This window comes from Kwoniella europaea, chromosome 1, assembly GCF_036810445.1.
Source record: "Kwoniella europaea PYCC6329 chromosome 1, complete sequence".
In the NCBI taxonomy this organism is placed as follows: domain Eukaryota; kingdom Fungi; phylum Basidiomycota; class Tremellomycetes; order Tremellales; family Cryptococcaceae; genus Kwoniella; species Kwoniella europaea.
Window position 1 is genome coordinate 14,000,725 of NC_089487.1, and position 21,513 is coordinate 14,022,237.

Below are 21,513 nucleotides of genomic sequence, written 5' to 3' on the forward strand. Positions count from 1 at the left end.
CACCGTTTTAAATTCAGGCTATGGTCCTGTATCCTATGATCTGCGTAACGATTGATCGTTGTTAATAGTCTATCCATTCGCATGTAAGATGTATTATATGTTGAGAGAATGACATATCACAGTCACAGAGTTTACAAAGAAAAAGGGGCCTAGGCGAAGCAATATAAAAGTTTGGCTGCATACCGATCTAACCGACTTGCAAACAATGCACAAACACCCCATCATGATCCCACATAGTAGTCCTCCCGTCAAGCTAGCATTTCCGACATTTTCGTTCTCGATCATTCCGAATAACAGAAAATCCATTCTAGTAATCTTCATCATCCGACTCTTCTTCCGATTCTTCATCTATTATCTCCTGGACAGGCTGTATCGAGAGAGGTACAGGAGCTGAGGATGGTGGCATTTCATCTTTGATCTCGTCTTTCGACTGATTGTCATTCTTGAATATCACGTCGTCCGGATTACGGAGATGATCCACCAAGATCTTGTTCATCCTACATAGATACAATAAGCAACAACATCAAGTTAGTGATGAGATGGGGACTCACGTGAACATATGTAATCTATCTGTATGAAATACCTTCTTCAATTTCTCATCACACAATATATATCTCTTATCTGATTGATCTTGGAAACCATGCTCTTTTACGTATGCCCATATTTGCTTGACCACTTGTGGACGGGATAGTCTAGGTGCAGAGACTAGGTCCGCGAGTGCGTCACTAAGGAAGAGGTAAGCATGAAACCTTTCATCAGAGTGATTTGCATTTTCGGCTCATGTACAGAGGAAACGAAATCTTTGAGGGAATGACCAGAAATTCTCGGACACAGACAACTCACCTCAGGATCATCTCCCTGTTAAACGGATTATTCGGATTCGGCTCCGTTTTCCTTTTCTTTTTCCCCTCCCCACCATCTTCATCTCCACTATCCGCGTCGGCTCTACTCAATCTCTTCTTAGTAGCTTTCTTCTTCTTCTTCGTTGGAGTAGTCGCATTGGCCCGTCGGGGCCTGGACGAACTGGCCTGGTCGTTATATTCAAGTTGTAATCTCCTTGCCATCTGTTCGTCCGTCTCAGGATCGACCTCTTCATCTATTGACGGTTTAACTTCACGTTTGACTTGGATTGATTGGGGTTGTGAGGAGCCAGGTTCGGCTTTGGGTCGTAAAGGCTCGTCGGGTGAGGAAGGTGGGGAAGGTGGTGCGGCAGAAGTGAGTTGGTCGTATATCGTACTGATCTACTTATTAATCGCCAGACATCAGTCAGTTTCAATGGAAGAATCAATCTGGTTGGACTTGCCTCCTCGTCAATCGCCCCTCTGGATGCTTTGACGGTGGCTTCATCTTCTCCTCCTGAAACAAGTTGTTTTCGGACTGCTTTTGCCGAACTGTAAAGGATAAGTCAATCAGTATTGAGTCAATGGCCACAGAAGAAGATAGCTAAAGCTTACACGGTAGACAGGTCACTACCTTCTAAGATCGCTCTGATCTTGGGTATCAACCCTTGTACGTACTGCGGTATAAGTGAACTGTTAGCTTCGAAGCAAAGCCAAGACAATCGTAAAAGAGAGAAGTACCTGATTGCTCATGCTGAATGATGATCGTTGGCAACTCCTCAATAGCTTTAGCTTCGAAGTATCCAATGGTGTAACTCTTCCCGCCGGGCGAGTCCTTCGTTACGACTGCGTTGTGAATCGTTATCGAGTGATGCTAGCGATACTGAAGGTTGTTGATTTTGTTCGGAAGGAACGAGTTGAACATTACACACCACTCTCCTACAACCCGAAAGTGGAAATGATCGCATCGCATGTTTCGGCGATCTCCGCCAAAAATACATGTACCAAAACAAGCTTAAATGTAGATGATGAGCAATGCAATAAGGGAAGATGGCAAGTGCAGTGCATCATATGGGAGTCAAATACATAAAGAACGGATGGACACATATATGAGCAAGGGATGGATGTACTGAGCGAATAAAGCGAGAAGAAAGGCTCTTTCTATAAGAAGAACGTTCTCCTTGACACCTCCATCTTGGGCTAAGAGCAAACAAGCAGAAAATGGCCGTCAGTAATCGATGGACACTTCAGCTATTATGAATCTACTCACTTTCCATTTCCATTCGTATTCACCCGTTTCAGCCAGACCAGGTACTTTGATACCAGTATCCTTAGTCGGTTTCTTCTGGTTGTCGGGCATACCCATCTCAGCCATAGCTTCGTCCTCATCTTTCTTCTCCCTCTCCGCTAATTCTGCTTCGTCGACGCCTTCCTCGTCTGAAGATAGGTCAATATCTTCCTCATCATTCTCACCGGCTGGGGCTCTTCCATCCGGCGCTGTGACTGATGGTAGACCTTTACGCAACCATCGGAGTTTCAGCGTGAATCGAGGACCTATTTCTTGCAGTTTGGCTGATGTTGGCGAAGTGAACATATATCTATATACATCTTTGTCAGCATAGCACTTAACAGAACATACGGATTGATCCGACTGACCTGTGGCGCCTGAAGAACAAGAAATCTCGTTGATTATGCAGTGTGACCACTTGTCTCCCTCTGAATTGAGGCTGTGGAGGGAATAAGGAACCGAATAATCGACCGACACTGTGACCGAGTAAGGTGGTAAAGTTGTTGAGAATAAGTTCGGCTGCAGATGGGCGATAAAGATTGGTTCAGCTACCTTTTGCTCTACAAGACGATCAGAACAGGTCACTTACGAGAATGAGGAGAAGGACGAGCGTGACCCTGTGAATGCAGGATAAGCATTCATCGACAATCAGATTATAAGATCATAACTTACATATATCTGAGCACTTGGAATGACACTGCTAAGCTTGAAGTAGGCGGTCGGACCAGCAGGCAAATTTATGAGGGTAATAGCATCTACCGCAAATGTCCGTCAGTTGTTGAGCCTTGCTGAGACATCCTCATAGAAATATCGTGTGAGACATTAGAAGAGTTCAATGATGAGTTCAATGATGTGAAGGTCACTTACTAGGCGCTTTGTGATCCTCATTGACAACGATCAGAGCTCCATATCCCCTTTTCCCAGCCCATCTTGCCACTCGACCAATCTCATATCCTCTTCCTCTAGGTCTTTTGAAGAATTCACCACCGGGGAAGACGTTCTTCAGATCATCACAGAAATTATAAGTTAATTTACATGGTGAAGCGGATGTCGTTATCAGGATTTTTGGAGGTGGCATAGGTTGATCTTGAAGTATCTCTTGCTGCTGTTCTTGTTCTTGTTCTTCCTCCTCTACCTCTTCAATATCATCGCCTTCTTCCTCGTCATTATCCGCTTGGGTATTACGCTGTTTTGATGGTCCAGCTTCTGGCATCTCTTCATCTTCATCTTCATCTTCATCCTCATCATCGCTTTCTTCGTCATCTTCTTCCGGCTCTTCACCATTGATCATCCTACTTGCCCTCGCAGCCTTCTCTTCCAGATCCCTCATGGTAGCTGGATCAGCAGTGAGATAAGAGGTAGCGTCATATTGACGGGTATTGTCCAATGTCCTAGGTACGTTCTTAGCCAGTCGTTCAGCTTTGAGTGCAGCTCCATTCTCTTTGCTCTTCTCTGCCTTCTTGATCTACGGACGAGACATGAGTCAGCTTGACTCGATCTATAGATATGTTAAGTTAAGGCAATTACCCACCTCCATACGTCTAGCCAACTTGGCTTGCTCTTTCTCCCTCTTGGCTTTTCGATGTTCATCCGATCGCTTGAAAGCATTCTTGATTTTCTTGTCTCGTACCATCTTGTTCGTTGTATGCTCTTTGCGTTGCGTGTATAAGGATGATCTGGATGTTATCACTTCGAATGTTGAATGCTGGATAGGATGATTTTGATTTTGATTCTGATCATGTTGAATTGAAATATTTATTTTACTTGGCTGAAGGTGGAGGTCAAGACACGAGTACCGTGCTAAAATGGGGGTGTCACTTAAATGATGCACGCGCCGCTCTGGTGATGAAAAATCAACGACAACAACAACATTAATAGTCGCGTCAACCAGAAAATCAGAATTACATCTTCTTCACTCATCAACTCCACACTCTTCTTCATACCCTCACGAAAGATCAATATACAAGTATACAACGATGCCATCTCTGGTCACTTCCAGGACAGGATCGAGTACTTCTTCAACCAGTGGAAGTACGAGCAGGCTGAACAATGGATTCTCGAGGGTGAACAGCTTCAAGAGGGATTGGGGCAATGATGAGGAGGAAGAGAAGACCTCATTGAAAGTTTCCTCAGAGGTGATAGAGGTGTTGGACTGGAGTCCAAGTCCGGATAGGTGAGTACTGGTCAGCTTCTCTAATCGTAGGTATTGTGATCATAGTGACAATATTAGCTGATGTTTCGTTTTATCGCACAGAGTAAAACGTAAAGGCAATCTACCACCCCTTCCTTCCATCCCTCCTCAGCCGAAATTCTCTTCCTCATCATCATCATCATCCAAACCTTCGATTTCTTCCTCTACCATCTCCAAGTCATTGGTTACTCTCAGCTCGAAACCAGCTGTAGCTTCCACCTTCTATAATATACCTGAATTGACACCGGCGGAGAAACGAAGAAAAGCGATCCTAGAAGCCATGTCTCAAAATACGACTTCCTCACAACCTCTTCCTCCATCCGCTCATAAACAATCCGAATCATCCACTATAACTTCTAAATCAGAAAGTAGTACGCAGAGCACATTGAAGGGTAAAGTCAACCCGAATGAATTTGTCAGTGCGAGTTCGCAATTGAGGGGATTAGAGAAGCCATCCGTCAATCAGGAACTACCGTCGTTACCTAGTTTACCTAAGAGAGCTCTGCCGTGGGAAGAAGAACATGCGTAAGTGTTTCCAGCTAACTCGTCCAATTCTGGTAGGCTCAGCTGATGAATCGTCATATAGAACATCCAAGAAAGCTAAAACCCGAACGGGTTCTGCTGGAAGATCCGCTGGATCAACTTTGAATATCAAGCAGAAAGTCACACTCAGTGCGGAACAACAGAAAGTCATGCAGTTGGTAGTAGCGGAAGGGAAGAATATATTCTTTACTGGTTCAGCAGGTATATAGCATTGTCACTCGCAGACTTGGTTATCGTTACTGATCATTTTGATTCCGAAAGGTACCGGTAAATCTGTCTTACTTAGGGAACTCATCACGAACCTTCGGAAGAAGTTCTCTAGCGCTCCAGACGCTGTAGCTATCACCGCTTCTACCGGGATAGCAGCATGTAATATCGGTGGGGTGACTCTACATTCCTTCGGCGGTTTGGGATTGGCAATTGAGAAACCAGATGTTCTGGTCGGGAAGCTGAAGAAGAATAAAAAGGCTGCTGCTAGATGGCAGAGAACAAAGGTGTTGATCATCGATGAGGGTGAGATGATCATAAACAAATATCATACCCTCCCAGCTGATTCGTCATCATAGTATCAATGGTGGAAGGACAGATGTTCGATAAATTCTGCAAAGTCGCTCAGATGATTCGGAAGAACTCCAAACCCTGGGGAGGCATCCAAATCGTAGTTACTGGAGATTTCTTCCAGCTCCCGCCAGTCACCAAAGGTAATTCCATGCCGAAATTCTGCTTCGAGGCAGATATGTGGAATGAGACTATTCATATGAGTGTCAATCTATCCAAGGTGTTCCGTCAGAAAGATCCTCGTGAGTAGATTATCCTGATCGTCACACCCCTGCTGACGGAGAATTCATAGGATTTATCGATATGCTCAACGAAATGCGATTTGGTAAACTTACTCCTCAATCGATCCAAGCTTTTCGAAGCCTTGCCAGGGAAGTCCGTTATGACGATAATATCGAGCCGACCGAACTCTTCCCTCGACGAGAAGATGTTGATAGAGCGAATGGCACTCGACTGAATCAGCTCAATACCGATGGATATAGCTATATGTCGACTGACAGTGGCCAGATAACCGATCCTATACAAAGGGAAAAACTGCTCAGCAACTTTATGGCTCCAAAATTCCTCGAATTGAAAGTGGACGCTCAGGTGATGTTGATCAAGAATATGGATGAAACGTTGGTCAACGGTTCGATGGGAAGAGTGATAGGATTCTGTCACAAATCATTTTATATGACTGATTCTACGGGGAAATGGGCGCCCGATGCCGATTTGGAAGATCTGGATGAAGAGGAAAGACACAAGAGATTGAAGTTGAGACAGACTTTCGAAGATAAAGTCGCTTCCGGTGCTTTGAAACCTCCTCCGGTTGTTAGATTCAACGTGCCAGGCGGAACGAGGGATTTACTGGTTGAACCGGATTCGTTCAAAGCTGAACTACCAAATGGTGAAACCCAGGCAGCAAGGCACCAGGTAAGTGTAGGCTTCCATCTAGCAGTGGAAAAGAAGAACAGCTCAAGCTGATCTTTGTGCTATCCACTATAGCTCCCCTTGATTTTAGCTTGGGCTATGTCTATCCATAAATCTCAAGGTCAAAGTGAGTTTTGTAGGAGACCTTCCGTCAGTACTGATCAGCTGACTTCTCTTGCCCAGCTCTTGACCGAGTCAAAGTCGACCTCGGCAAAGTATTCGAAAAAGGCCAAGCATATGTTGCTCTTTCTCGAGCCACGTCTCTAGAGGGTTTGCAGGTATTAGGTTTCAATCCCGATAAGGTGAGTCTGCCACTACTTGTAATACTTGTATGCTGACGGGTGTTCCCAGGTCATGGCTCACCGAAAGGTCGCTGTATGGTCATCACAGCTGAAAGATCTGAATGTATAATATCTGTTCGATTTCGGATGTCTGACCTGTCGTTCATTCATGATTCATCATTCTTAGCATTCAGTAGTATTTGCAATCATTCGTTCCATATTATATCCTTCTCTAGCATGCTGGTCGTTGTTGTGTACATAGTGATGAAATATCCATGTATATCATGTCGCTAATCTAATCTCATGCATGATTTCATTCCATCGAATAGGAAGTAGAATATGTATGTGCGGTACGAGGAGCTCACCATGTAACGTAAGATGTGTTTGATCGGCTGAACCGGTCCGGAGTTAGTTCCCCGATGATCGCATTTTCACCCGGTGTATATGTGTGTACAGTACAAAACATCCCATATATGGAATCATGAGAATGAAATAAACTGCTTCTCTGCACATCCTCTCCTACTTTCATAATCCCCTCATTGATTAACAGAATCATATACTCATTCAGTGATTGTCAAGATGTCTAAGCCTCAAGTCCTCATCGCTGGTGAGTACACTTCGCTGTGACAGGCATTGTCTCCGTTTGAACGATAGCAGTTGACGTTCATGATTCATGCCATAGCCAACCCCCAAAACGGTATCGTCTGGTCCAAAGAAGAGCAAAACTCCAAACTTGGAGCCGTCGCTGAGGTTCTCGTGAGTTGATGGCACCTTTTTTGAACAGTACTGTAGCTATCCCTCATATGCATTGAGTATCAGTTTCTGATACTTTGACATGATACTCGCAGGAACTCACCTCATCTTCAAGAGAAGAATTCTACAAAGATCTCTCATCAGGTGGGAAGTACGCCAATATCGTCGGTATATACAGACACAATGACTCTGCTTCTGCTATTGGGATCTTCGACAAAGACTTGATCGAACATTTACCCAAGAGTGTCAAATACATTGCTCATAATGGTGCAGGATACGACCAAAGTGAGTTTTTCGAATATAACCGTCTATATCCGTAGATAGAAGATATAAGGGAAGATAGATGCTAATAGTGTTTGGTTGATTGTAATTCCAGTTGATATCGCCGCAGCTACTGCCAAAGGGATTGAAGTTTCCCACACACCCGGTGCGGTCGATGCTGCCACTGCTACCGTCGGTGCATTCTTGGCTATCTCAGCTATGAGACAGTTCTACCGAGCTGAAGTTAATGTGAGAAACGGTCAATGGAAATCTGGTTTGTCACCTGCTAGAGATCCCGAGGAGAAGGTTTTGGGTATTATAGGTATGGGAGGTATCGGTAAGGTGAGTCAAAAAACAGAATTACTCCATCCCCATCATTTGTGGTTCAGGTGGATGGTAAGAACATGGAGTTTGACGTAAGATTTATAGGCCCTCGCTCGTCGATTGATAGCCTTCGATATGAAAGTGATCTACCACAACCGAAATGAAATCACCCCACCGCCCGATTTCCCCTGCACCTATATCCCCAATGTGGAAGATCTCTTAAAGCAATCCGATATCGTTTCGTTGAACTTGCCCTTGAACGATAAGACCAAGGGAAGTTTCGGTAAGAAGCAATTTGATCAAATGAAAGATGGTAGTGTGTTGGTCAATACCGCCAGAGGAGCTGTGGTTGATGAGGAGGCTTTGTTGCAAGCTTTGGATAGCGGTAAAGTGAGTCTATCACCGCGTATCATAGATCTATCACTGTGTCCTGTAAGCTGCGTGTTGAATGGAAGCTGATCATATCTATCATACACCTACAGCTCTTCAGTGCCGGTCTTGATGTCTTCCCTGATGAACCCAACGTCAACCCTAAACTCTTACAAAACGACAAGATCACCGTACTTCCCCATATGGGTACTGAGACCAGAGATTCTCAAAAGAAGGTAAGTCGATTTTGCATATCCACATTTCGCATGAAATTGCGGACCGGTAAGGTGATAGATGCTGATACTTTTATGTTTAACGTAGATGGAAATTCTCGTATTGGATAACCTCGTCTCGGCTCTCAGTGGAAAAGGTTTATTAAACCAAGTTCCCGAACAAAAGAAATAATCGGCTCTGAGCAGGTGTTTGCGAGCTTTATCGATGATCTGGATGCATTCCTTGTACAGTATTATGATGATACACTTCTACTGAATGATCTAAGTCTAACATATCTATCGTCCAACATTCATTCGACCATGATCAAGCTTCACCATTGCCATCTCTCTTTTTCTCCTTAGCTTTTCCTTCATCCTCTTCCTCTTTCTTCTTCTGTTCAACCTGTTTTCTCTGATCTCTATCACTCTTCCACCTCTCAAACAACAACGCAAGAGGGAAAAAAATCAGTTCCACTCCAATGACCGCAAATATTACACCAAAATGTAGTCCCAATCGATGTTGGAGGTCTGTACCATATGCGATGATCTTGTAGGCCTAAGAACCAACAAGTGCATCAACAGTCAGTAGCTAATACCACAAACATTGGGGGGAAGAAAACCCAATCGTTGGTGGGATGTCGACTCACCTCCACGTTATGTACGAATGGCATCCATCTCAGGAAACGATAGAAATTCGGCATTAGTTCGATAGGGTAGAACGATGAGGCTAAAGAAAGACAATGTAAGATTAGTGGACGGATCATTTGATGTCTTATTTTTACTGGAAGTGACTTACTGATATTCACTAATCGACAACAGAACCCACATTGGATTATAATGAATGAGCGAAAATACGGCAAAATTCAAAGGGTGATTGGATGTGCTCACGGATAATCCACAATACCAAGAAGAAAGGCAACCATGCGATACCAATTAAAGCCAACATCGTCTCCATTGCGAATCCCGCTGCGATGATGGTAACATAGTTCAAAGCCCAGAGAGTAACAAATCCAGCTGGAAAACAAATCAGCATAACAACATGATTTTGATTTATTCAGATGGGATTGCTTACCTCTTCCGAGATGATCTGTTAACGGTACTTGCCATGCTCGAACGACCAAAGTCTGCCATAATGACTGTATCCATCGAGTCAGGTCCATCTGATGATAAAGACAGATAGATAACAGGCCGGGACTTACGATGAAGAAATAAGCCAATAATGGCCAGCCCAATCTCAACCCCAACATAGAAGACATCTTGAGTCTAGAGTTCAATCCAGATTTCATCCGTGCTATACCACCAAACAAGCAGAGGTAAAAAGCAAAGATGATCTAAAAGCCATATAGCACACACTACCCATCAGTACATCGTCCTTCTCCCTTGGCCCTTTAAACAAGTCACTCACAAAGTAAATCAAACTAGCTTCCATGGGAGCTGCACCTGCCCAAGCTCCATTCTGAATAGGTCTAACGTCAAATATCGTGTATCCGAATCCTACTCCGATAGCCTGTGGCACCCTAGCTGCATTGGTTAGTAAAGTGGGATTGGTACCTGCTGATCCCATGAAAGCTTCGAGAGCTTGTGAACGAGCTGTCGCCAAAGGGTTCGCTAGATCTCGAGTTATCTAATCTCCATCAATCCTCAATAAGTTAGTCTTAAATCCACGTTGGAAAAGGGAAAAGGTATGATCACTCACCAAGGAATCAAAGTAAAGCAAAACGACTTGATAAAACCTCGCCCCAGAATAATAAATACCAATCGCCCCTGTAGGATCATAAGATGCATTGCCATCTTGCAGTGCGTCCGTCCAAGCTGACGAGGCATTAGCGTTGACCACTATGGCTGCCCAGCACTCTTGGGCGACTATACTTCTCCTAACGTCTTCAAGGCCGTTTGGGTAATTGGATGGATCTTTGATTTCATAGCCTAGGTGAACTACTGAAGAAGGTTCGTTGGCCACGTACGTCATTTGCTGAGTGATTGGACCGTTCAGAAACGAGGTGGACGAAGGAGTGTCGAAGGGTATTACATGTACGGTCAGTGAAGGTAGGAATGAAGTTAGACGGTAGGTCGATCCCCAAAATATCGATAGACAGATCCATAACCAGATAGTAATGAAGCCGTATAACACTGCTCCTTTCTGTTGATATTGCATATCCAGAGTTTGTCAATGGTTACAACTTATGACATAATATAAACTTATCGGGTAAATGAGAACTCACCTTGACCGCTTTCCATCTAGCTTCTTTGATATTCCTAGAAGCAATCCCCCATTTATCCGATATCTCAACTTGCTCATACCCTCTAGGTGGTCTACCACCTTCTTTACCCACTTGGTCATGTCGATTGGCCAATAGGTGTCTGGCGGCTATACCTGCTCCCGAGGCCGATCCGACTAATATTCCAGCTTGATTTAGTCGTTTCTTCGATGGGTCGTGGAGGTCCGATTGGTCGGGTGGTGAAGAGGAGGAAGACGTCCGATTGTGCATGGTCGTGGAAGAGGATGAATCTTCTCTTTCACTGTTTATTGGGTCCGAATGATTATGGGTTTTGGGGATCGGCGCTTCACTCGCAGTGGATCGATCAGTTGTAGTGTTCAGGAGAGGTTGTCTGGTACTTCCATTTTGATATGGAGGTTGACTTTGATCCGATTGAGTCTGACTGATCCCTCCCTGACTAGGGAAAGAAGGTGAGACTGTCCCTTGTGCATCAGCTATAGGCTCTATCTTCGAGTTCCTGTTTCGATGTAAATCGATAGTTCCAAATGTGTTTGCCAGAGAATGATTGTCTTCCGTACTTGCATCTCTCACCGATCCAGACTCGTCTCTCAGAGGCATAGACGCAAATTGGCTTGTTGAGATTGGTCGAGGTGTACGACCATCTTGAGTTGTGCTTGTCTCTTGATGAGGGTGAGGAAATGATAATGGTCGACCTAATGCTGGTGCTTGGAGGGAGGTCATGGCGCATGAGATCGTGTCAATGAGACCTCAAGACCTACGCTTATTTGGAAGAATGAAGGTAGGGCTGATGCTTCAATAGCAGAAAAGAAGTTCGACACTGAAAGTGTCAATCTTCATAATGCTCACTTATACTACACTGATCTCTGATTTCGACCACCCATACGAGCGATATATTTCCTTACGATATCTTGCATCTCTTCATCGTCATGTCGAAGGATCGCAAATGCCGAAAATCACTTCTCGATCCGCCGAATTATTTGGTTCCTGACGTCATTCAGTTACTAACCGGTCTTCGTCGTCTATTTTTACTTTTTTTCCCCCTTGCATCAGATTCCAGCGGTTTGATCGCGATCGTAACAAGTACTCGTACAAAGTATAAACATTGGTATCTCGTAACGTTTAAACAGGTTTAACAAGACGACGTCAGTCTCCGGCTAAGGGACCACGAAAGAAAAACATGTGCTTCGCCTGCAAGGTATTTTGTTTACGATCTGTTTACATCCTTGAGTGTCAGTTGTGCTGTTGTTCAAGTTGGCTGATGGTCTGCAATCAGAGCTGTCAAATCACAGTAGAACCCCTCATAAATCAACTTATTAACAAATTTAATCTATACGAGTACTGACTCTTTCCCTTCAAGTATTTTTCCATCATGTCACCTTCCCTTAGAGAAGTCTTTAAGTCGAAGCAGACACCAGATGGGAAATCGAGAGTTGGATTCTTCTCAAAGGATTTGAAAGATGGGAAGAAAGAATGGGCCAAATTGACTTTCATGGTAAGTAATATGAAATATCTGAATCACCTCCTACCAGATGGTAAACTGACCATGTTCGATGACATACTGACGTCGATTGATAAATTAGACATTCGGTCTAATCACGATATTCATGTTCCTCTTCCTATCCATCTACTTTGGATCCTACTACCTCCAAACATCAAGATCCACTCATTTCTCAATCGAGGTAGTCGACCTGGACTCGATTGCCTCTCCTTATGGATCAGTCGCTCATCCCGCTATACTCGGTCCAGCTATCAAGACCGCCATTCAAGATAATCTATCTACGGAACCTCATTTGGGATGGTACGAGTCTGATCAATCGACTTTACAGCAATTCAGATTGACGTCCACGGGTCAAGGGATCGATCCTTATACCTACGCTGAGGAAAGGGTATTGAACCAGGATGTATGGGGGGTGTTGATAGTGAATAGTAATGCTACAAGTGGAGTATGGAGGGGATTGACTGAAGGTGTAATGTGGGAGCGTGAGTCTGATGAATTATTTAGTATCCCACCATCAAGAAGGACTCTGAATTCAGTCGATTTTTTACCACTACAAATACTGAGAGCATTGCTTTTCCAATCATATAGCTACTGGAGCTATGACGTTCCTATATGAAGAAGCTCGAAATTTTTATGCTGGTAACCAATACGTTGCAAGAATAGCGTCGATGGTAATGACTACAGGAGGGAACGGCGCAGCTACCGAATTAGCCTCTCAGATACTGGCTTTGGGAAATGCTTCCGCGGTATTGACGACCGGTGCTCAGGCTGGAGCTGTTGTCAGTCCTTTCAGCTATAATCTCCATAATCTTAGACCGTTCGATCAGCTTGCCGTGAGTGGAATCCTCTTATCTACAAGATGAAACTTGGTCTGCGGATCTAGCTGAAATTGGGTATATCGGAAACAAAAGGGTATCGCTTCTACAACTGTCGGAACGGTCTACCTGATCATCGTAAGTGTTCTGTCTTTTTAGATCCACAATCCTAGTATACAAAAGCTTATCCTTTGGTGGTGATCTGTTAGTTTACCTTCTTGATCTCTGTGACCTGGAATAACCAAGGATTACCTCTGATCCAAGATTCCTTGATTATGAGTTCAGAAGTATTAGTCAAATTACTAGTTCCATTTATAGGTAAGTTCGACTACCGCCATTTAAAAATAAAAATCCTCTTGCTTCCCTCCCCTCTTCTTCACAGTTTGCAGTATGAGATTGCTAATTTCAATGATAATTTGGGTGGTGGGTAAATAGCATATCTTTGGTTATCTCTACATTATTCCCTGGTATCACTAGCATTCCTCATCGACTTCAGTCGGAAATTCGGTAAAGGTGGATTTGTCGTATACTGGATGGCAGATTGGATCACAATGTCTGCTTTGGGTTTCGTAATGGAAACGATGTTTTTATGGTTGGGTCCCTTTTTCCCTTTCTTCTTGATTTTCTGGGTAATATTCAATGTAAGTGACTTCATCCCTTGCAACATGATATGATCGTATTGACACCTGGACTGTATTGATGTTCGATAGGTCACGGTGGCGTTCCTGGATGTTGCTGATATGGCGACATTCTATCGATATGGGTGAGTCCGCATTCATCCATCTGGAGGTGGTCGTATGAGTCGAAAAGGATGTTGACGTTGTTTTGGTTGTGTACAGATACTTTACACCTGTATGGAACCTAGGTAAGTCATCACTTGACAAACAATCAGTATCATTCGATTTAGTCATATCAGCTTATTTTGGTTTGATGTATCTTTAGTGGATATGGCGAAATGCGTTATATTCGGTACCAAGAACCATTACGCACAGAACTTTGCTGTTAATTTAGGGTAAGTCTTGCACACCCTTTCGAAGCAGTTGTTGATGATGCTTCTTTCCTCAATAGCTGGCTGGTAGTTTGGATGGCCTTGTTGGCGATTACAGTAGTCTACCAGCGAAGGAACAAAGAGAGGGAAAATATGCGGAAGAAATGGGAAGAGATGAAAAAAGTCGATGAGAAAGAGATCGCTCGATAGAGATAGAGATACAGATACAGATAGTCTCGGATGTAGAGTATCAGACATATGTATATCTGTATATTTGGTATAGATGCATGAATTGATTATACAATGATAGAGTATGTTGATATTACATTGAATTAGCAGATGATGAGTGATGAGGACTGGGCGATTAATTATTGGTAGATGTTTGATCACCACAGTTCAAACACTAAACAAATCAGATCACAGAAAGGTTTAGCATTTAGTAGAGATGGGTTCGATTGATATCGTTCACTCACCTTGTAGAAAATCGTGGAACCTTCATCCGCTGATCGAAGTTGCATCTCCTTGTATGATAATCCTATATGACCACATTTCTGACATTTCTCTTGGGCCTGTAAAGATGAGATGGACACGATGTGATCAGTAAAAAAAGAAAATGTCGATGTATAAGGGAAACCCCAGAATCCAATCTGATTTCTCTTATTCTGTTGAGTTCATTTGGTTGTCCCTAATGACCACATTCGACAACTCCTTCACACTCTAAGACTATGTTTCTATACCATCTCCCACTTCTATTCGTCATGTACACTGCAGCACAGCCAAAACACTCACCACTGGATCCCTATCCTTCGCGGCCTCTCCATCATTCACTTTATTCTGCACCAAAGCTCGTTTCGATCGTAGTTCACTTGGGAAAGCGTTCGGTGAGGAGTATGTCTTGGTAGGAAGGTTCTCGTAGGCTACGGATTGGAAAATGAGATAGTAATCAGCTCAAAATCTTTGTAAAATACCTAACGGATGTGCCGAGGAGAAGTACAGTTCGTCTGGTATATCTTGATACGCAAAATGGTATGGTTGCCTCGTATAATCGAGATCTGATGATTTGTCATCGACAAAGATATCATCCACTCACAAGAAGCAGGTTCTTTCCTCCCACATTGATGACATGCAATCTCATCCTGATCATCTCTAGGCAGATCCAACAATGTACCGCACGCAGGACAGAATAGTAATGAACCTATACGGTGGGCTGATACCCTTGATGTTGTTGATTTCGAAGGAGCCATACTGTCTACTCCAGCAGAGGATATCTTGGTTCCAGTAAAAATGAGAGAGTATAGGTGCGATGGGTGTAAGTTGATGTGCACGTTGAATGTACGATACCAGCAGAATATGTAGCAGACATCTTGAAATTCTATCTCTTTTAGCTCGAGAGCAAAAAAGTGAAAACAGTGGAGGCGATTTCATGTCTCATTACGTAATCACAAAACCAGGTCTTCTCCGGATAGTATTGTTATGATCTCTCGCTCGGTATATGCATATAATCTCTATCAATACAAACGGTTTTATATATGTACAACAGGACTCCCTTCAATACACATACAATCTAGATCAAGGCGAAATGGGTTTTGCAATAATTCATTCTTCGAGATGGATCTTGATAAAGGAGATGAGAGGCTGGATGTACTCTTCCCAACTTTCATCGTCTGGCCCCTGCAGCATGATAAAGAGTCAGCCAACGCATATTTTCAACATGGAAATCAGAGATCGAGTATGTGGTCAGGTATCACATCGAAAGAAGAAATGATTAAGGTAGTACACTCACAGTAATTACATAATCGAAGGTATGGCCTTTACCTTCTGGATAAATTTCCTCCACCACCACACTCTTCTTCTTCAAACCCTCAGCAAATCTTTTGCTTTGCTCAACCGGTACAGTCCTATCTTCGTCTCCATGAAAAACACAAATCGGAGGGTAAACTTTCCTTCCCAGGCCATCATCGATAGCTTGGTAGGGATTGGGAAGGGTATCGATCAAATGGAATGGTGACCACTTCTTCACTTTTTCTACATATCTCTCTTTCCAAATAAAAGTTTCTTCCCTGAATAACAAATTCATTCTTATCCCCTTTTTGTGTATATGATTATTCAAATCCATCCTTCTCTTATCTTCCTCGGTAATTTCATACTTGTATCCCCAGTAAGCTTCTAATTGTTCAGGTGTGAGGGTAGGTGGCATCTCCCAATTCCACGGAGCGAATATCCTAGCTCGTGATTTCTCACGATCTCCCAACATCCTCATCAACACATTGGGGGGTGTACCATAATCAGGTGTGATTCCATCTTCCGAATCTTGTTCAAAGTGTGGATCGAGGGGGTTGACAATTCCATATAAGCTGATAATGACTTTAGGCGGTGATGTGTGAGATAATCTGAAACCTGCTAATGTAGCGAAATGACCACCTGATGAATCACCTCCTATACCGTAGTTGACCATATCGATCTTATCTTCTCCGACGATTGAAGGGAGGTTGGTAAGACACCAGTGGAATTGGAAGGTAATGTCGGCCCACATGTCTTGGAAGGAGACTTGCGGTAGTAATCGGTGGGAGAATGTGACGATGTCGTAGTTTGCTTGATCGTGGAATGCTGGGAGGAGGAAGGGAGGAACGTTGAAGTGTTTTCCAGCGATGTATGCGCCTATAGTCGACGACGCATCTTAAGTGAGTTCATGATTTGAGGCTGAGTGTAAGGTGTAGAAGAGGAGGCGGAAGAATGAACAAAATGTCATAGTCTGACGAGGAAGATAGAATGATGACTATCGACCCGACTCACCTCCATGAACCCAGATCAACCACGGTCTTTTCGTACCGTCATCTCTTGCTGGGAAAACTCGTAAGGCGATATCTACCTTGTTAATGGAGTGTACAATGTGATCGGTGAATCCGTAGGTCAGAGGTGTAATTGAAGAAGGTACGAAGGACATGATTCAATTTGGTGAACCTTGCTTCCTTCGAAAGTCCTCAGGTAGTAGGTAGTAAGTTTTCTGCTTTGAACACCCAATAGGGTTAGTACATATGATCTGCAGATGGATGGTTGGACATAAGCAGAGTACAGAGGTAAGAGAAAGAAAAGATGGATCGAAATCACAAGATGAGTCGTGAGAACATGCCTTTCTCTGCAACCAAACAAGAGTAAGCCAGAGAAAGGAGAAGGAAAATAAACACACGTCATGTCGATCATTCATGCACACACTCCATTAGTGCAGTGTAAAGGAGGGTGAACAAATTTCAAATCTTCTTTCGGGTCAGTCAGTGATGTGTCTGATCAGCTGTCACCAGTGCAAGTTTGGAGTTAAGAGATCCTGACAAAATATCATGAGACCTGAATAGCAGTAAGAAATATTTCATGACGAATGATGAGAAGTGTACAATCGAGATGGAAGATTCACTGGGATCATACAATCATGTTGCATTCCTCATTTGAAGCAAACGACCAGAACTCACTCTTCATGCACATCGTGACATTTTGCGTGAAATCCGTCCGTCATGCTTAATAAAAATCTATTTGAATCGAGGTTCGATCACCTCAACTGTAATTTGCATCTCATTGACTCTGGTTCACTCGATGAGCTTGCTATCGTTGCCATAACTGCCAGGGAACTGTTGCTTTTTGTTGTGCGTTTCATCTTGCAAGTAAAGCAAGCACGCACTGATCTCGCAATCACGAGTAAGGTTGACAGAACAATCAGTGGTGGGTGCTCAACGAGAATGTGAACAGGTCCCGTGCGTTGTTTGTTCCTATTTCTTATTTCTTAGTTCAGGGACCACTAGTGCGGTAAGATCTTTCGATTTATTGAATCTTGGTATTTGGTTCCTATTCATCATCAAAAGTGTTCCTTCTTTCTCTCTCTGCTCTCATGCCTTGCTTGACGCATTGACCTCTTCTTATCTAAGGGTTTCATATGGTCATCTTGCGTAAAACACCTCAACTTAGTCTCTATCTGAGATTCGCCACCCATTTGCAAACATAGGTTAATTCAAAACAACTTTCCCAAACAAAATTTCTCATGGTCACATCAGTAAACAAACAAGACTTAAATCTCGTTTACACAGGTGAATGCAATATGGTTCTATGGCTTGTATGCAATCATCTTCTGGGCAAGTGAGATAACCCAGTATATGAGTACTGCGGCTTTGAGGTATTGAAAGGAATTGAACAGAATAATCCGATATGTTATAAGTTGAATGTAGCTGCTTCCTTTGGTAGTATGAGCTATGCATTTTGATGCACTGATCTCCTGACTATCTGACGCTTTACCCCTTGCTACCAGTAGCAGTGATATCCGCCACCCAGTACAGAAGAAGTACCCAAGCGCATTATCGTACTCCCATACTATACACCACTTCATTAGACAACCTTGTCTTGTCATCTCCTCTTCCTTCTCTTTCTCTTTTCTATTTCCATCTCTCTTTCTCATCCTATCCTGTGATTCATCGTTATTTTAATTATATTATCGTATCAACCTGACACCATAAACAAGTGATACTCCTTCCTCCACCCTATATATACTTCCTGTTCTCACACGCTCATTCATATATTCACATACACCTTATTCCCTCTTACTCTCGATATCAATCTCAATCAGATAGATCAATCAATCAACATGTCTAACGAGGAGAACAAACAAGTGAGTCTCTCTTTCTCTTTTCCCTATATCAAGCCTGGGCTTGTTGTTATATGCTGGTACTGTTGGATACACCCCTCAACCAGGCGTATCCACAGATAGCCTTGATCACAATCATTCAACCGACAATGTCTCGCCACCCAATATCACAATATTCAACCTTGTTTCTTTCCGTTCCTATCTTCTCAATTCATTCATGGGCATATAGCTTTGTTGTGAGCCCTTATCTCTCACTACACTGATGCTGCTGTCAACGAGAACAACAAGCGATTCCCGCCTCTCCGCCCCTTGTTTCCCTATGGTTTAATCGTTTCATATCCATCTCCCTTTGTCCTTTTTCTCCACTCGTCTGCATTACTACCATTCCTGTTCATATCATTTCTCAACGACATACATATCTATAATACACATACATAGTTGTAACAACCAGCTGATTAAGAACCTCTACTCTACTCTATAATCTACTTTCGCATCAACCAACTTGATCAAATAACTACTTCTACTCCGCACTCGCACGTCCCCTCTTGAAACTACCGCACATACCCACTCACCCACCTGGACGATACATAATGGCTTTACTCGATTTAATCTCATCTATAACTCACACCAACCTCGCTGGTGTCGCTTCCTCCTCTTCGAACCCTCCTGCATCCGAACAACCACCTCAATCGGAAACTACCACTGAACCTCAACCCGAACCTGAAACTTCAACGGTCGTCACTGAACAACCTGAACCTGAAACTACACCTCAACCCGAATCTGAATCTACTCCTATCGAACCCGAATCTCAATCTGAACCGCCTGTGGTGGTCATCGAATCGAAACCCGTTTCAACAATTGTATCTGAACCTCAACCTGAACCCGTAATGGAACCTGTGGTTGAAAATGAGCAGGTCCCTGCTGTCGCTGAGGCCCCCGCCACTGAGACCGTCCCTACCCCAGAGGAAGTCAAGGAGACTCTCAAATCTGATGTTCCTCCGGTTGAAGAAGTTGCTGCTACTTCTGTCGTTGAACCTCTCAAAGATGACGTGAGTACTCTGCACCTTCTGCCTTATCTATATTGTAACATGGCATTGGATCTAACGAATGTGCATTCAGGTTAACAAGCAACCTACCGTAACTCACGCTGAAGCCGGTACCTCCCACACCGAAGCTGACGCTGCTACCAAAGTCGACGGTACTCAAGCTGATAAACCAGCTGAGACCGCCGAAGCCGCTGCTACCACCGAGGAAGCTGCGAAACCAGCTGAAACCAAGGATGAGAAGAAATCCACTGCCAAGGTAGGTGATTAATGCTTGGATTTTGGGGGAAATTGTGACTGACACTTCCTGATATCACAGGAAAAAGTTGAAAAGACCAAAGCTGAAGGTAAAGGTTTCTTCGCCAAACTATTTGGTAACAAGGACAAGTCTCCCAAGAAGGAGAAGAAGAAGACCCCTAAGGTGAGTTCAGTCTTGGATACATTTCATGTAAAGCTGACGGTATTGCACAGACTGAGAAAGCCGACCCAGTTGCCGAAGCTGCTCCTGCTGCTGAAGCTCCTACCCCTGCCGCCGAGTCATCCGAGACCGCCGCTGCTGCTCCTGCTGTCGAGGTCACTCCCGCTCCTGCTGCCACCGAGGCTCCTGCTCCTGTAGCTGAAGCCGCTCCAATTGCCGCCGAGCCAGTTGCTGAGGCTCCTAAAGAAACGTAAGTGGTGATTGCTCGTGATGCAAAGCTTGAGCTGATATCCTTGTAGTGAGGCTCCTGTTGCCGCCGCCGCCGAAACTCCTGCTGCTGCCACCGAGGAAGCTCCCAAGGAGACCAAAGAAGAGGTGAGTCCAAATCGGTGACGATCAACAGGCTGGAAAAATTAGGCTGAATATGGTATCTTAGGCCCACAAACCCAACCTCAAAGCTCACCGACGTCTTTCCGCCCGAATCGGTGACATCTTCAAGATCAAGAAGACTCACGGCCCTCCTTCTCCCAAAGAAGAGACTCCTAAAGAAGATACCGCCAAACCTGCTGAGGGTGAGACCGCTGCTGTTGCCCCTGTTTCCGAAGAGGCTCCCCAACTCGAGAAGCCAGTCTCCACTGAGCCTTTAAAGCTTGAAGAGGAGGTGAGTGGTTTGCATATAGTGTCTGTGGTAAATCACACGCTGATGAAAGGATGTATAGCCTAAACCAAGTGGAACGACACCTACAGCTCCTGTTGTTTCTGCAGCCGCTTAGAAATCTTTTTTTCTTTTCGTTTCGATTACGGTTCCCGTCTGATTGGATTGGTTTTGATTAGATTAACGTTGATATGCCTTATTCTCCCTGTTTATATATACACTTTTTAATTGATTTATCTTATGTCGTCTCTTGTTACGATCAACTCTATTCCAAATCCACTAATTTACTGATATACAGTATTCACTACCTTCGATGTGTATAAATGATTTTATTCAATCTTCTTGACCCGGTAGCGTCTCTTGTCTTGTGACCTGAGATCGATCTGATTGACACCTTGATTCCGTATTCGATTGGATGATACTAGTCTCCTGTAGCGCATGGTGACATGAAGCATGGGTTGCTTGTTGAGACTGGCTAGGTTCAAGAACAATGTATAGATGGGTCGATGCATGATTTTCATATGATGACTTGACTACGGGTTGATTGACGTACCGTGGGAAAGTAAGCGAGTGAAGGAGGATTTGTTGACAAGATTCAACATTTTATCCTTCTTTTCGGGCGTTCACTGTTATAGAGAATATCTTGATGGAACACAATTCTTAATATTGAGCAGGAGAGAACTCTGCTGCAGGATCAAGCGACA

General features: G+C 43.8%; 9 protein-coding genes across 9 annotated transcripts; 4 read left to right on the plus strand and 5 right to left on the minus strand.

Annotated features, from left to right (window-relative positions):
- Nucleotides 1–307: 307 nt before the first annotated feature.
- On the minus strand, nucleotides 308–1,592 carry V865_005346 (uncharacterized protein; the record flags this gene model as incomplete). The annotated part of the gene is made up of 6 exons (XM_066229119.1): nucleotides 308–497; nucleotides 552–725; nucleotides 844–1,241; nucleotides 1,304–1,391; nucleotides 1,455–1,516; nucleotides 1,581–1,592. The coding sequence occupies 6 exons, from the start codon at nucleotides 1,590–1,592 to the stop codon at nucleotides 308–310; spliced, it is 924 nt and encodes a 307-aa protein (XP_066085216.1).
- A 408-nt stretch (nucleotides 1,593–2,000) lies between these two features.
- V865_005347 (uncharacterized protein) lies at nucleotides 2,001–3,760 on the minus strand (the record flags this gene model as incomplete). The annotated part of the gene is made up of 7 exons (XM_066229120.1): nucleotides 2,001–2,039; nucleotides 2,110–2,437; nucleotides 2,496–2,646; nucleotides 2,717–2,744; nucleotides 2,800–2,882; nucleotides 2,995–3,592; nucleotides 3,659–3,760. 7 exons carry the CDS (start codon nucleotides 3,758–3,760, stop codon nucleotides 2,001–2,003), a joined length of 1,329 nt encoding a protein of 442 aa, XP_066085217.1.
- Nucleotides 3,761–4,103: 343 nt separating this feature from the next.
- Nucleotides 4,104–6,739, plus strand: V865_005348 (uncharacterized protein; the record flags this gene model as incomplete). Its single annotated transcript, XM_066229121.1, has 9 exons — nucleotides 4,104–4,300; nucleotides 4,382–4,843; nucleotides 4,905–5,062; nucleotides 5,123–5,374; nucleotides 5,428–5,661; nucleotides 5,712–6,331; nucleotides 6,404–6,455; nucleotides 6,512–6,630; nucleotides 6,680–6,739. 9 exons carry the CDS (start codon nucleotides 4,104–4,106, stop codon nucleotides 6,737–6,739), a joined length of 2,154 nt encoding a protein of 717 aa, XP_066085218.1.
- A 449-nt stretch (nucleotides 6,740–7,188) lies between these two features.
- V865_005349 (uncharacterized protein) lies at nucleotides 7,189–8,721 on the plus strand (the record flags this gene model as incomplete). The annotated part of the gene is made up of 7 exons (XM_066229122.1): nucleotides 7,189–7,216; nucleotides 7,292–7,365; nucleotides 7,458–7,647; nucleotides 7,739–7,965; nucleotides 8,053–8,337; nucleotides 8,430–8,552; nucleotides 8,638–8,721. 7 exons carry the CDS (start codon nucleotides 7,189–7,191, stop codon nucleotides 8,719–8,721), a joined length of 1,011 nt encoding a protein of 336 aa, XP_066085219.1.
- A 132-nt stretch (nucleotides 8,722–8,853) lies between these two features.
- Nucleotides 8,854–11,488, minus strand: V865_005350 (uncharacterized protein; the record flags this gene model as incomplete). The annotated part of the gene is made up of 8 exons (XM_066229123.1): nucleotides 8,854–9,084; nucleotides 9,176–9,255; nucleotides 9,417–9,542; nucleotides 9,601–9,664; nucleotides 9,728–9,859; nucleotides 9,934–10,152; nucleotides 10,225–10,668; nucleotides 10,751–11,488. 8 exons carry the CDS (start codon nucleotides 11,486–11,488, stop codon nucleotides 8,854–8,856), a joined length of 2,034 nt encoding a protein of 677 aa, XP_066085220.1.
- Nucleotides 11,489–12,137: 649 nt separating this feature from the next.
- Nucleotides 12,138–14,279, plus strand: V865_005351 (uncharacterized protein; the record flags this gene model as incomplete). The annotated part of the gene is made up of 10 exons (XM_066229124.1): nucleotides 12,138–12,260; nucleotides 12,349–12,748; nucleotides 12,855–13,099; nucleotides 13,178–13,219; nucleotides 13,291–13,399; nucleotides 13,517–13,722; nucleotides 13,792–13,844; nucleotides 13,921–13,946; nucleotides 14,024–14,093; nucleotides 14,150–14,279. The coding sequence occupies 10 exons, from the start codon at nucleotides 12,138–12,140 to the stop codon at nucleotides 14,277–14,279; spliced, it is 1,404 nt and encodes a 467-aa protein (XP_066085221.1).
- A 154-nt stretch (nucleotides 14,280–14,433) lies between these two features.
- V865_005352 (uncharacterized protein) lies at nucleotides 14,434–15,313 on the minus strand (the record flags this gene model as incomplete). The annotated part of the gene is made up of 4 exons (XM_066229125.1): nucleotides 14,434–14,472; nucleotides 14,543–14,638; nucleotides 14,859–14,986; nucleotides 15,160–15,313. 4 exons carry the CDS (start codon nucleotides 15,311–15,313, stop codon nucleotides 14,434–14,436), a joined length of 417 nt encoding a protein of 138 aa, XP_066085222.1.
- Nucleotides 15,314–15,665: 352 nt separating this feature from the next.
- V865_005353 (uncharacterized protein) lies at nucleotides 15,666–17,013 on the minus strand (the record flags this gene model as incomplete). The annotated part of the gene is made up of 3 exons (XM_066229126.1): nucleotides 15,666–15,740; nucleotides 15,853–16,727; nucleotides 16,863–17,013. 3 exons carry the CDS (start codon nucleotides 17,011–17,013, stop codon nucleotides 15,666–15,668), a joined length of 1,101 nt encoding a protein of 366 aa, XP_066085223.1.
- A 2,270-nt stretch (nucleotides 17,014–19,283) lies between these two features.
- Nucleotides 19,284–20,927, plus strand: V865_005354 (uncharacterized protein; the record flags this gene model as incomplete). Its single annotated transcript, XM_066229127.1, has 7 exons — nucleotides 19,284–19,742; nucleotides 19,813–19,995; nucleotides 20,056–20,157; nucleotides 20,208–20,404; nucleotides 20,454–20,529; nucleotides 20,591–20,815; nucleotides 20,874–20,927. 7 exons carry the CDS (start codon nucleotides 19,284–19,286, stop codon nucleotides 20,925–20,927), a joined length of 1,296 nt encoding a protein of 431 aa, XP_066085224.1.
- Nucleotides 20,928–21,513: the final 586 nt, after the last annotated feature.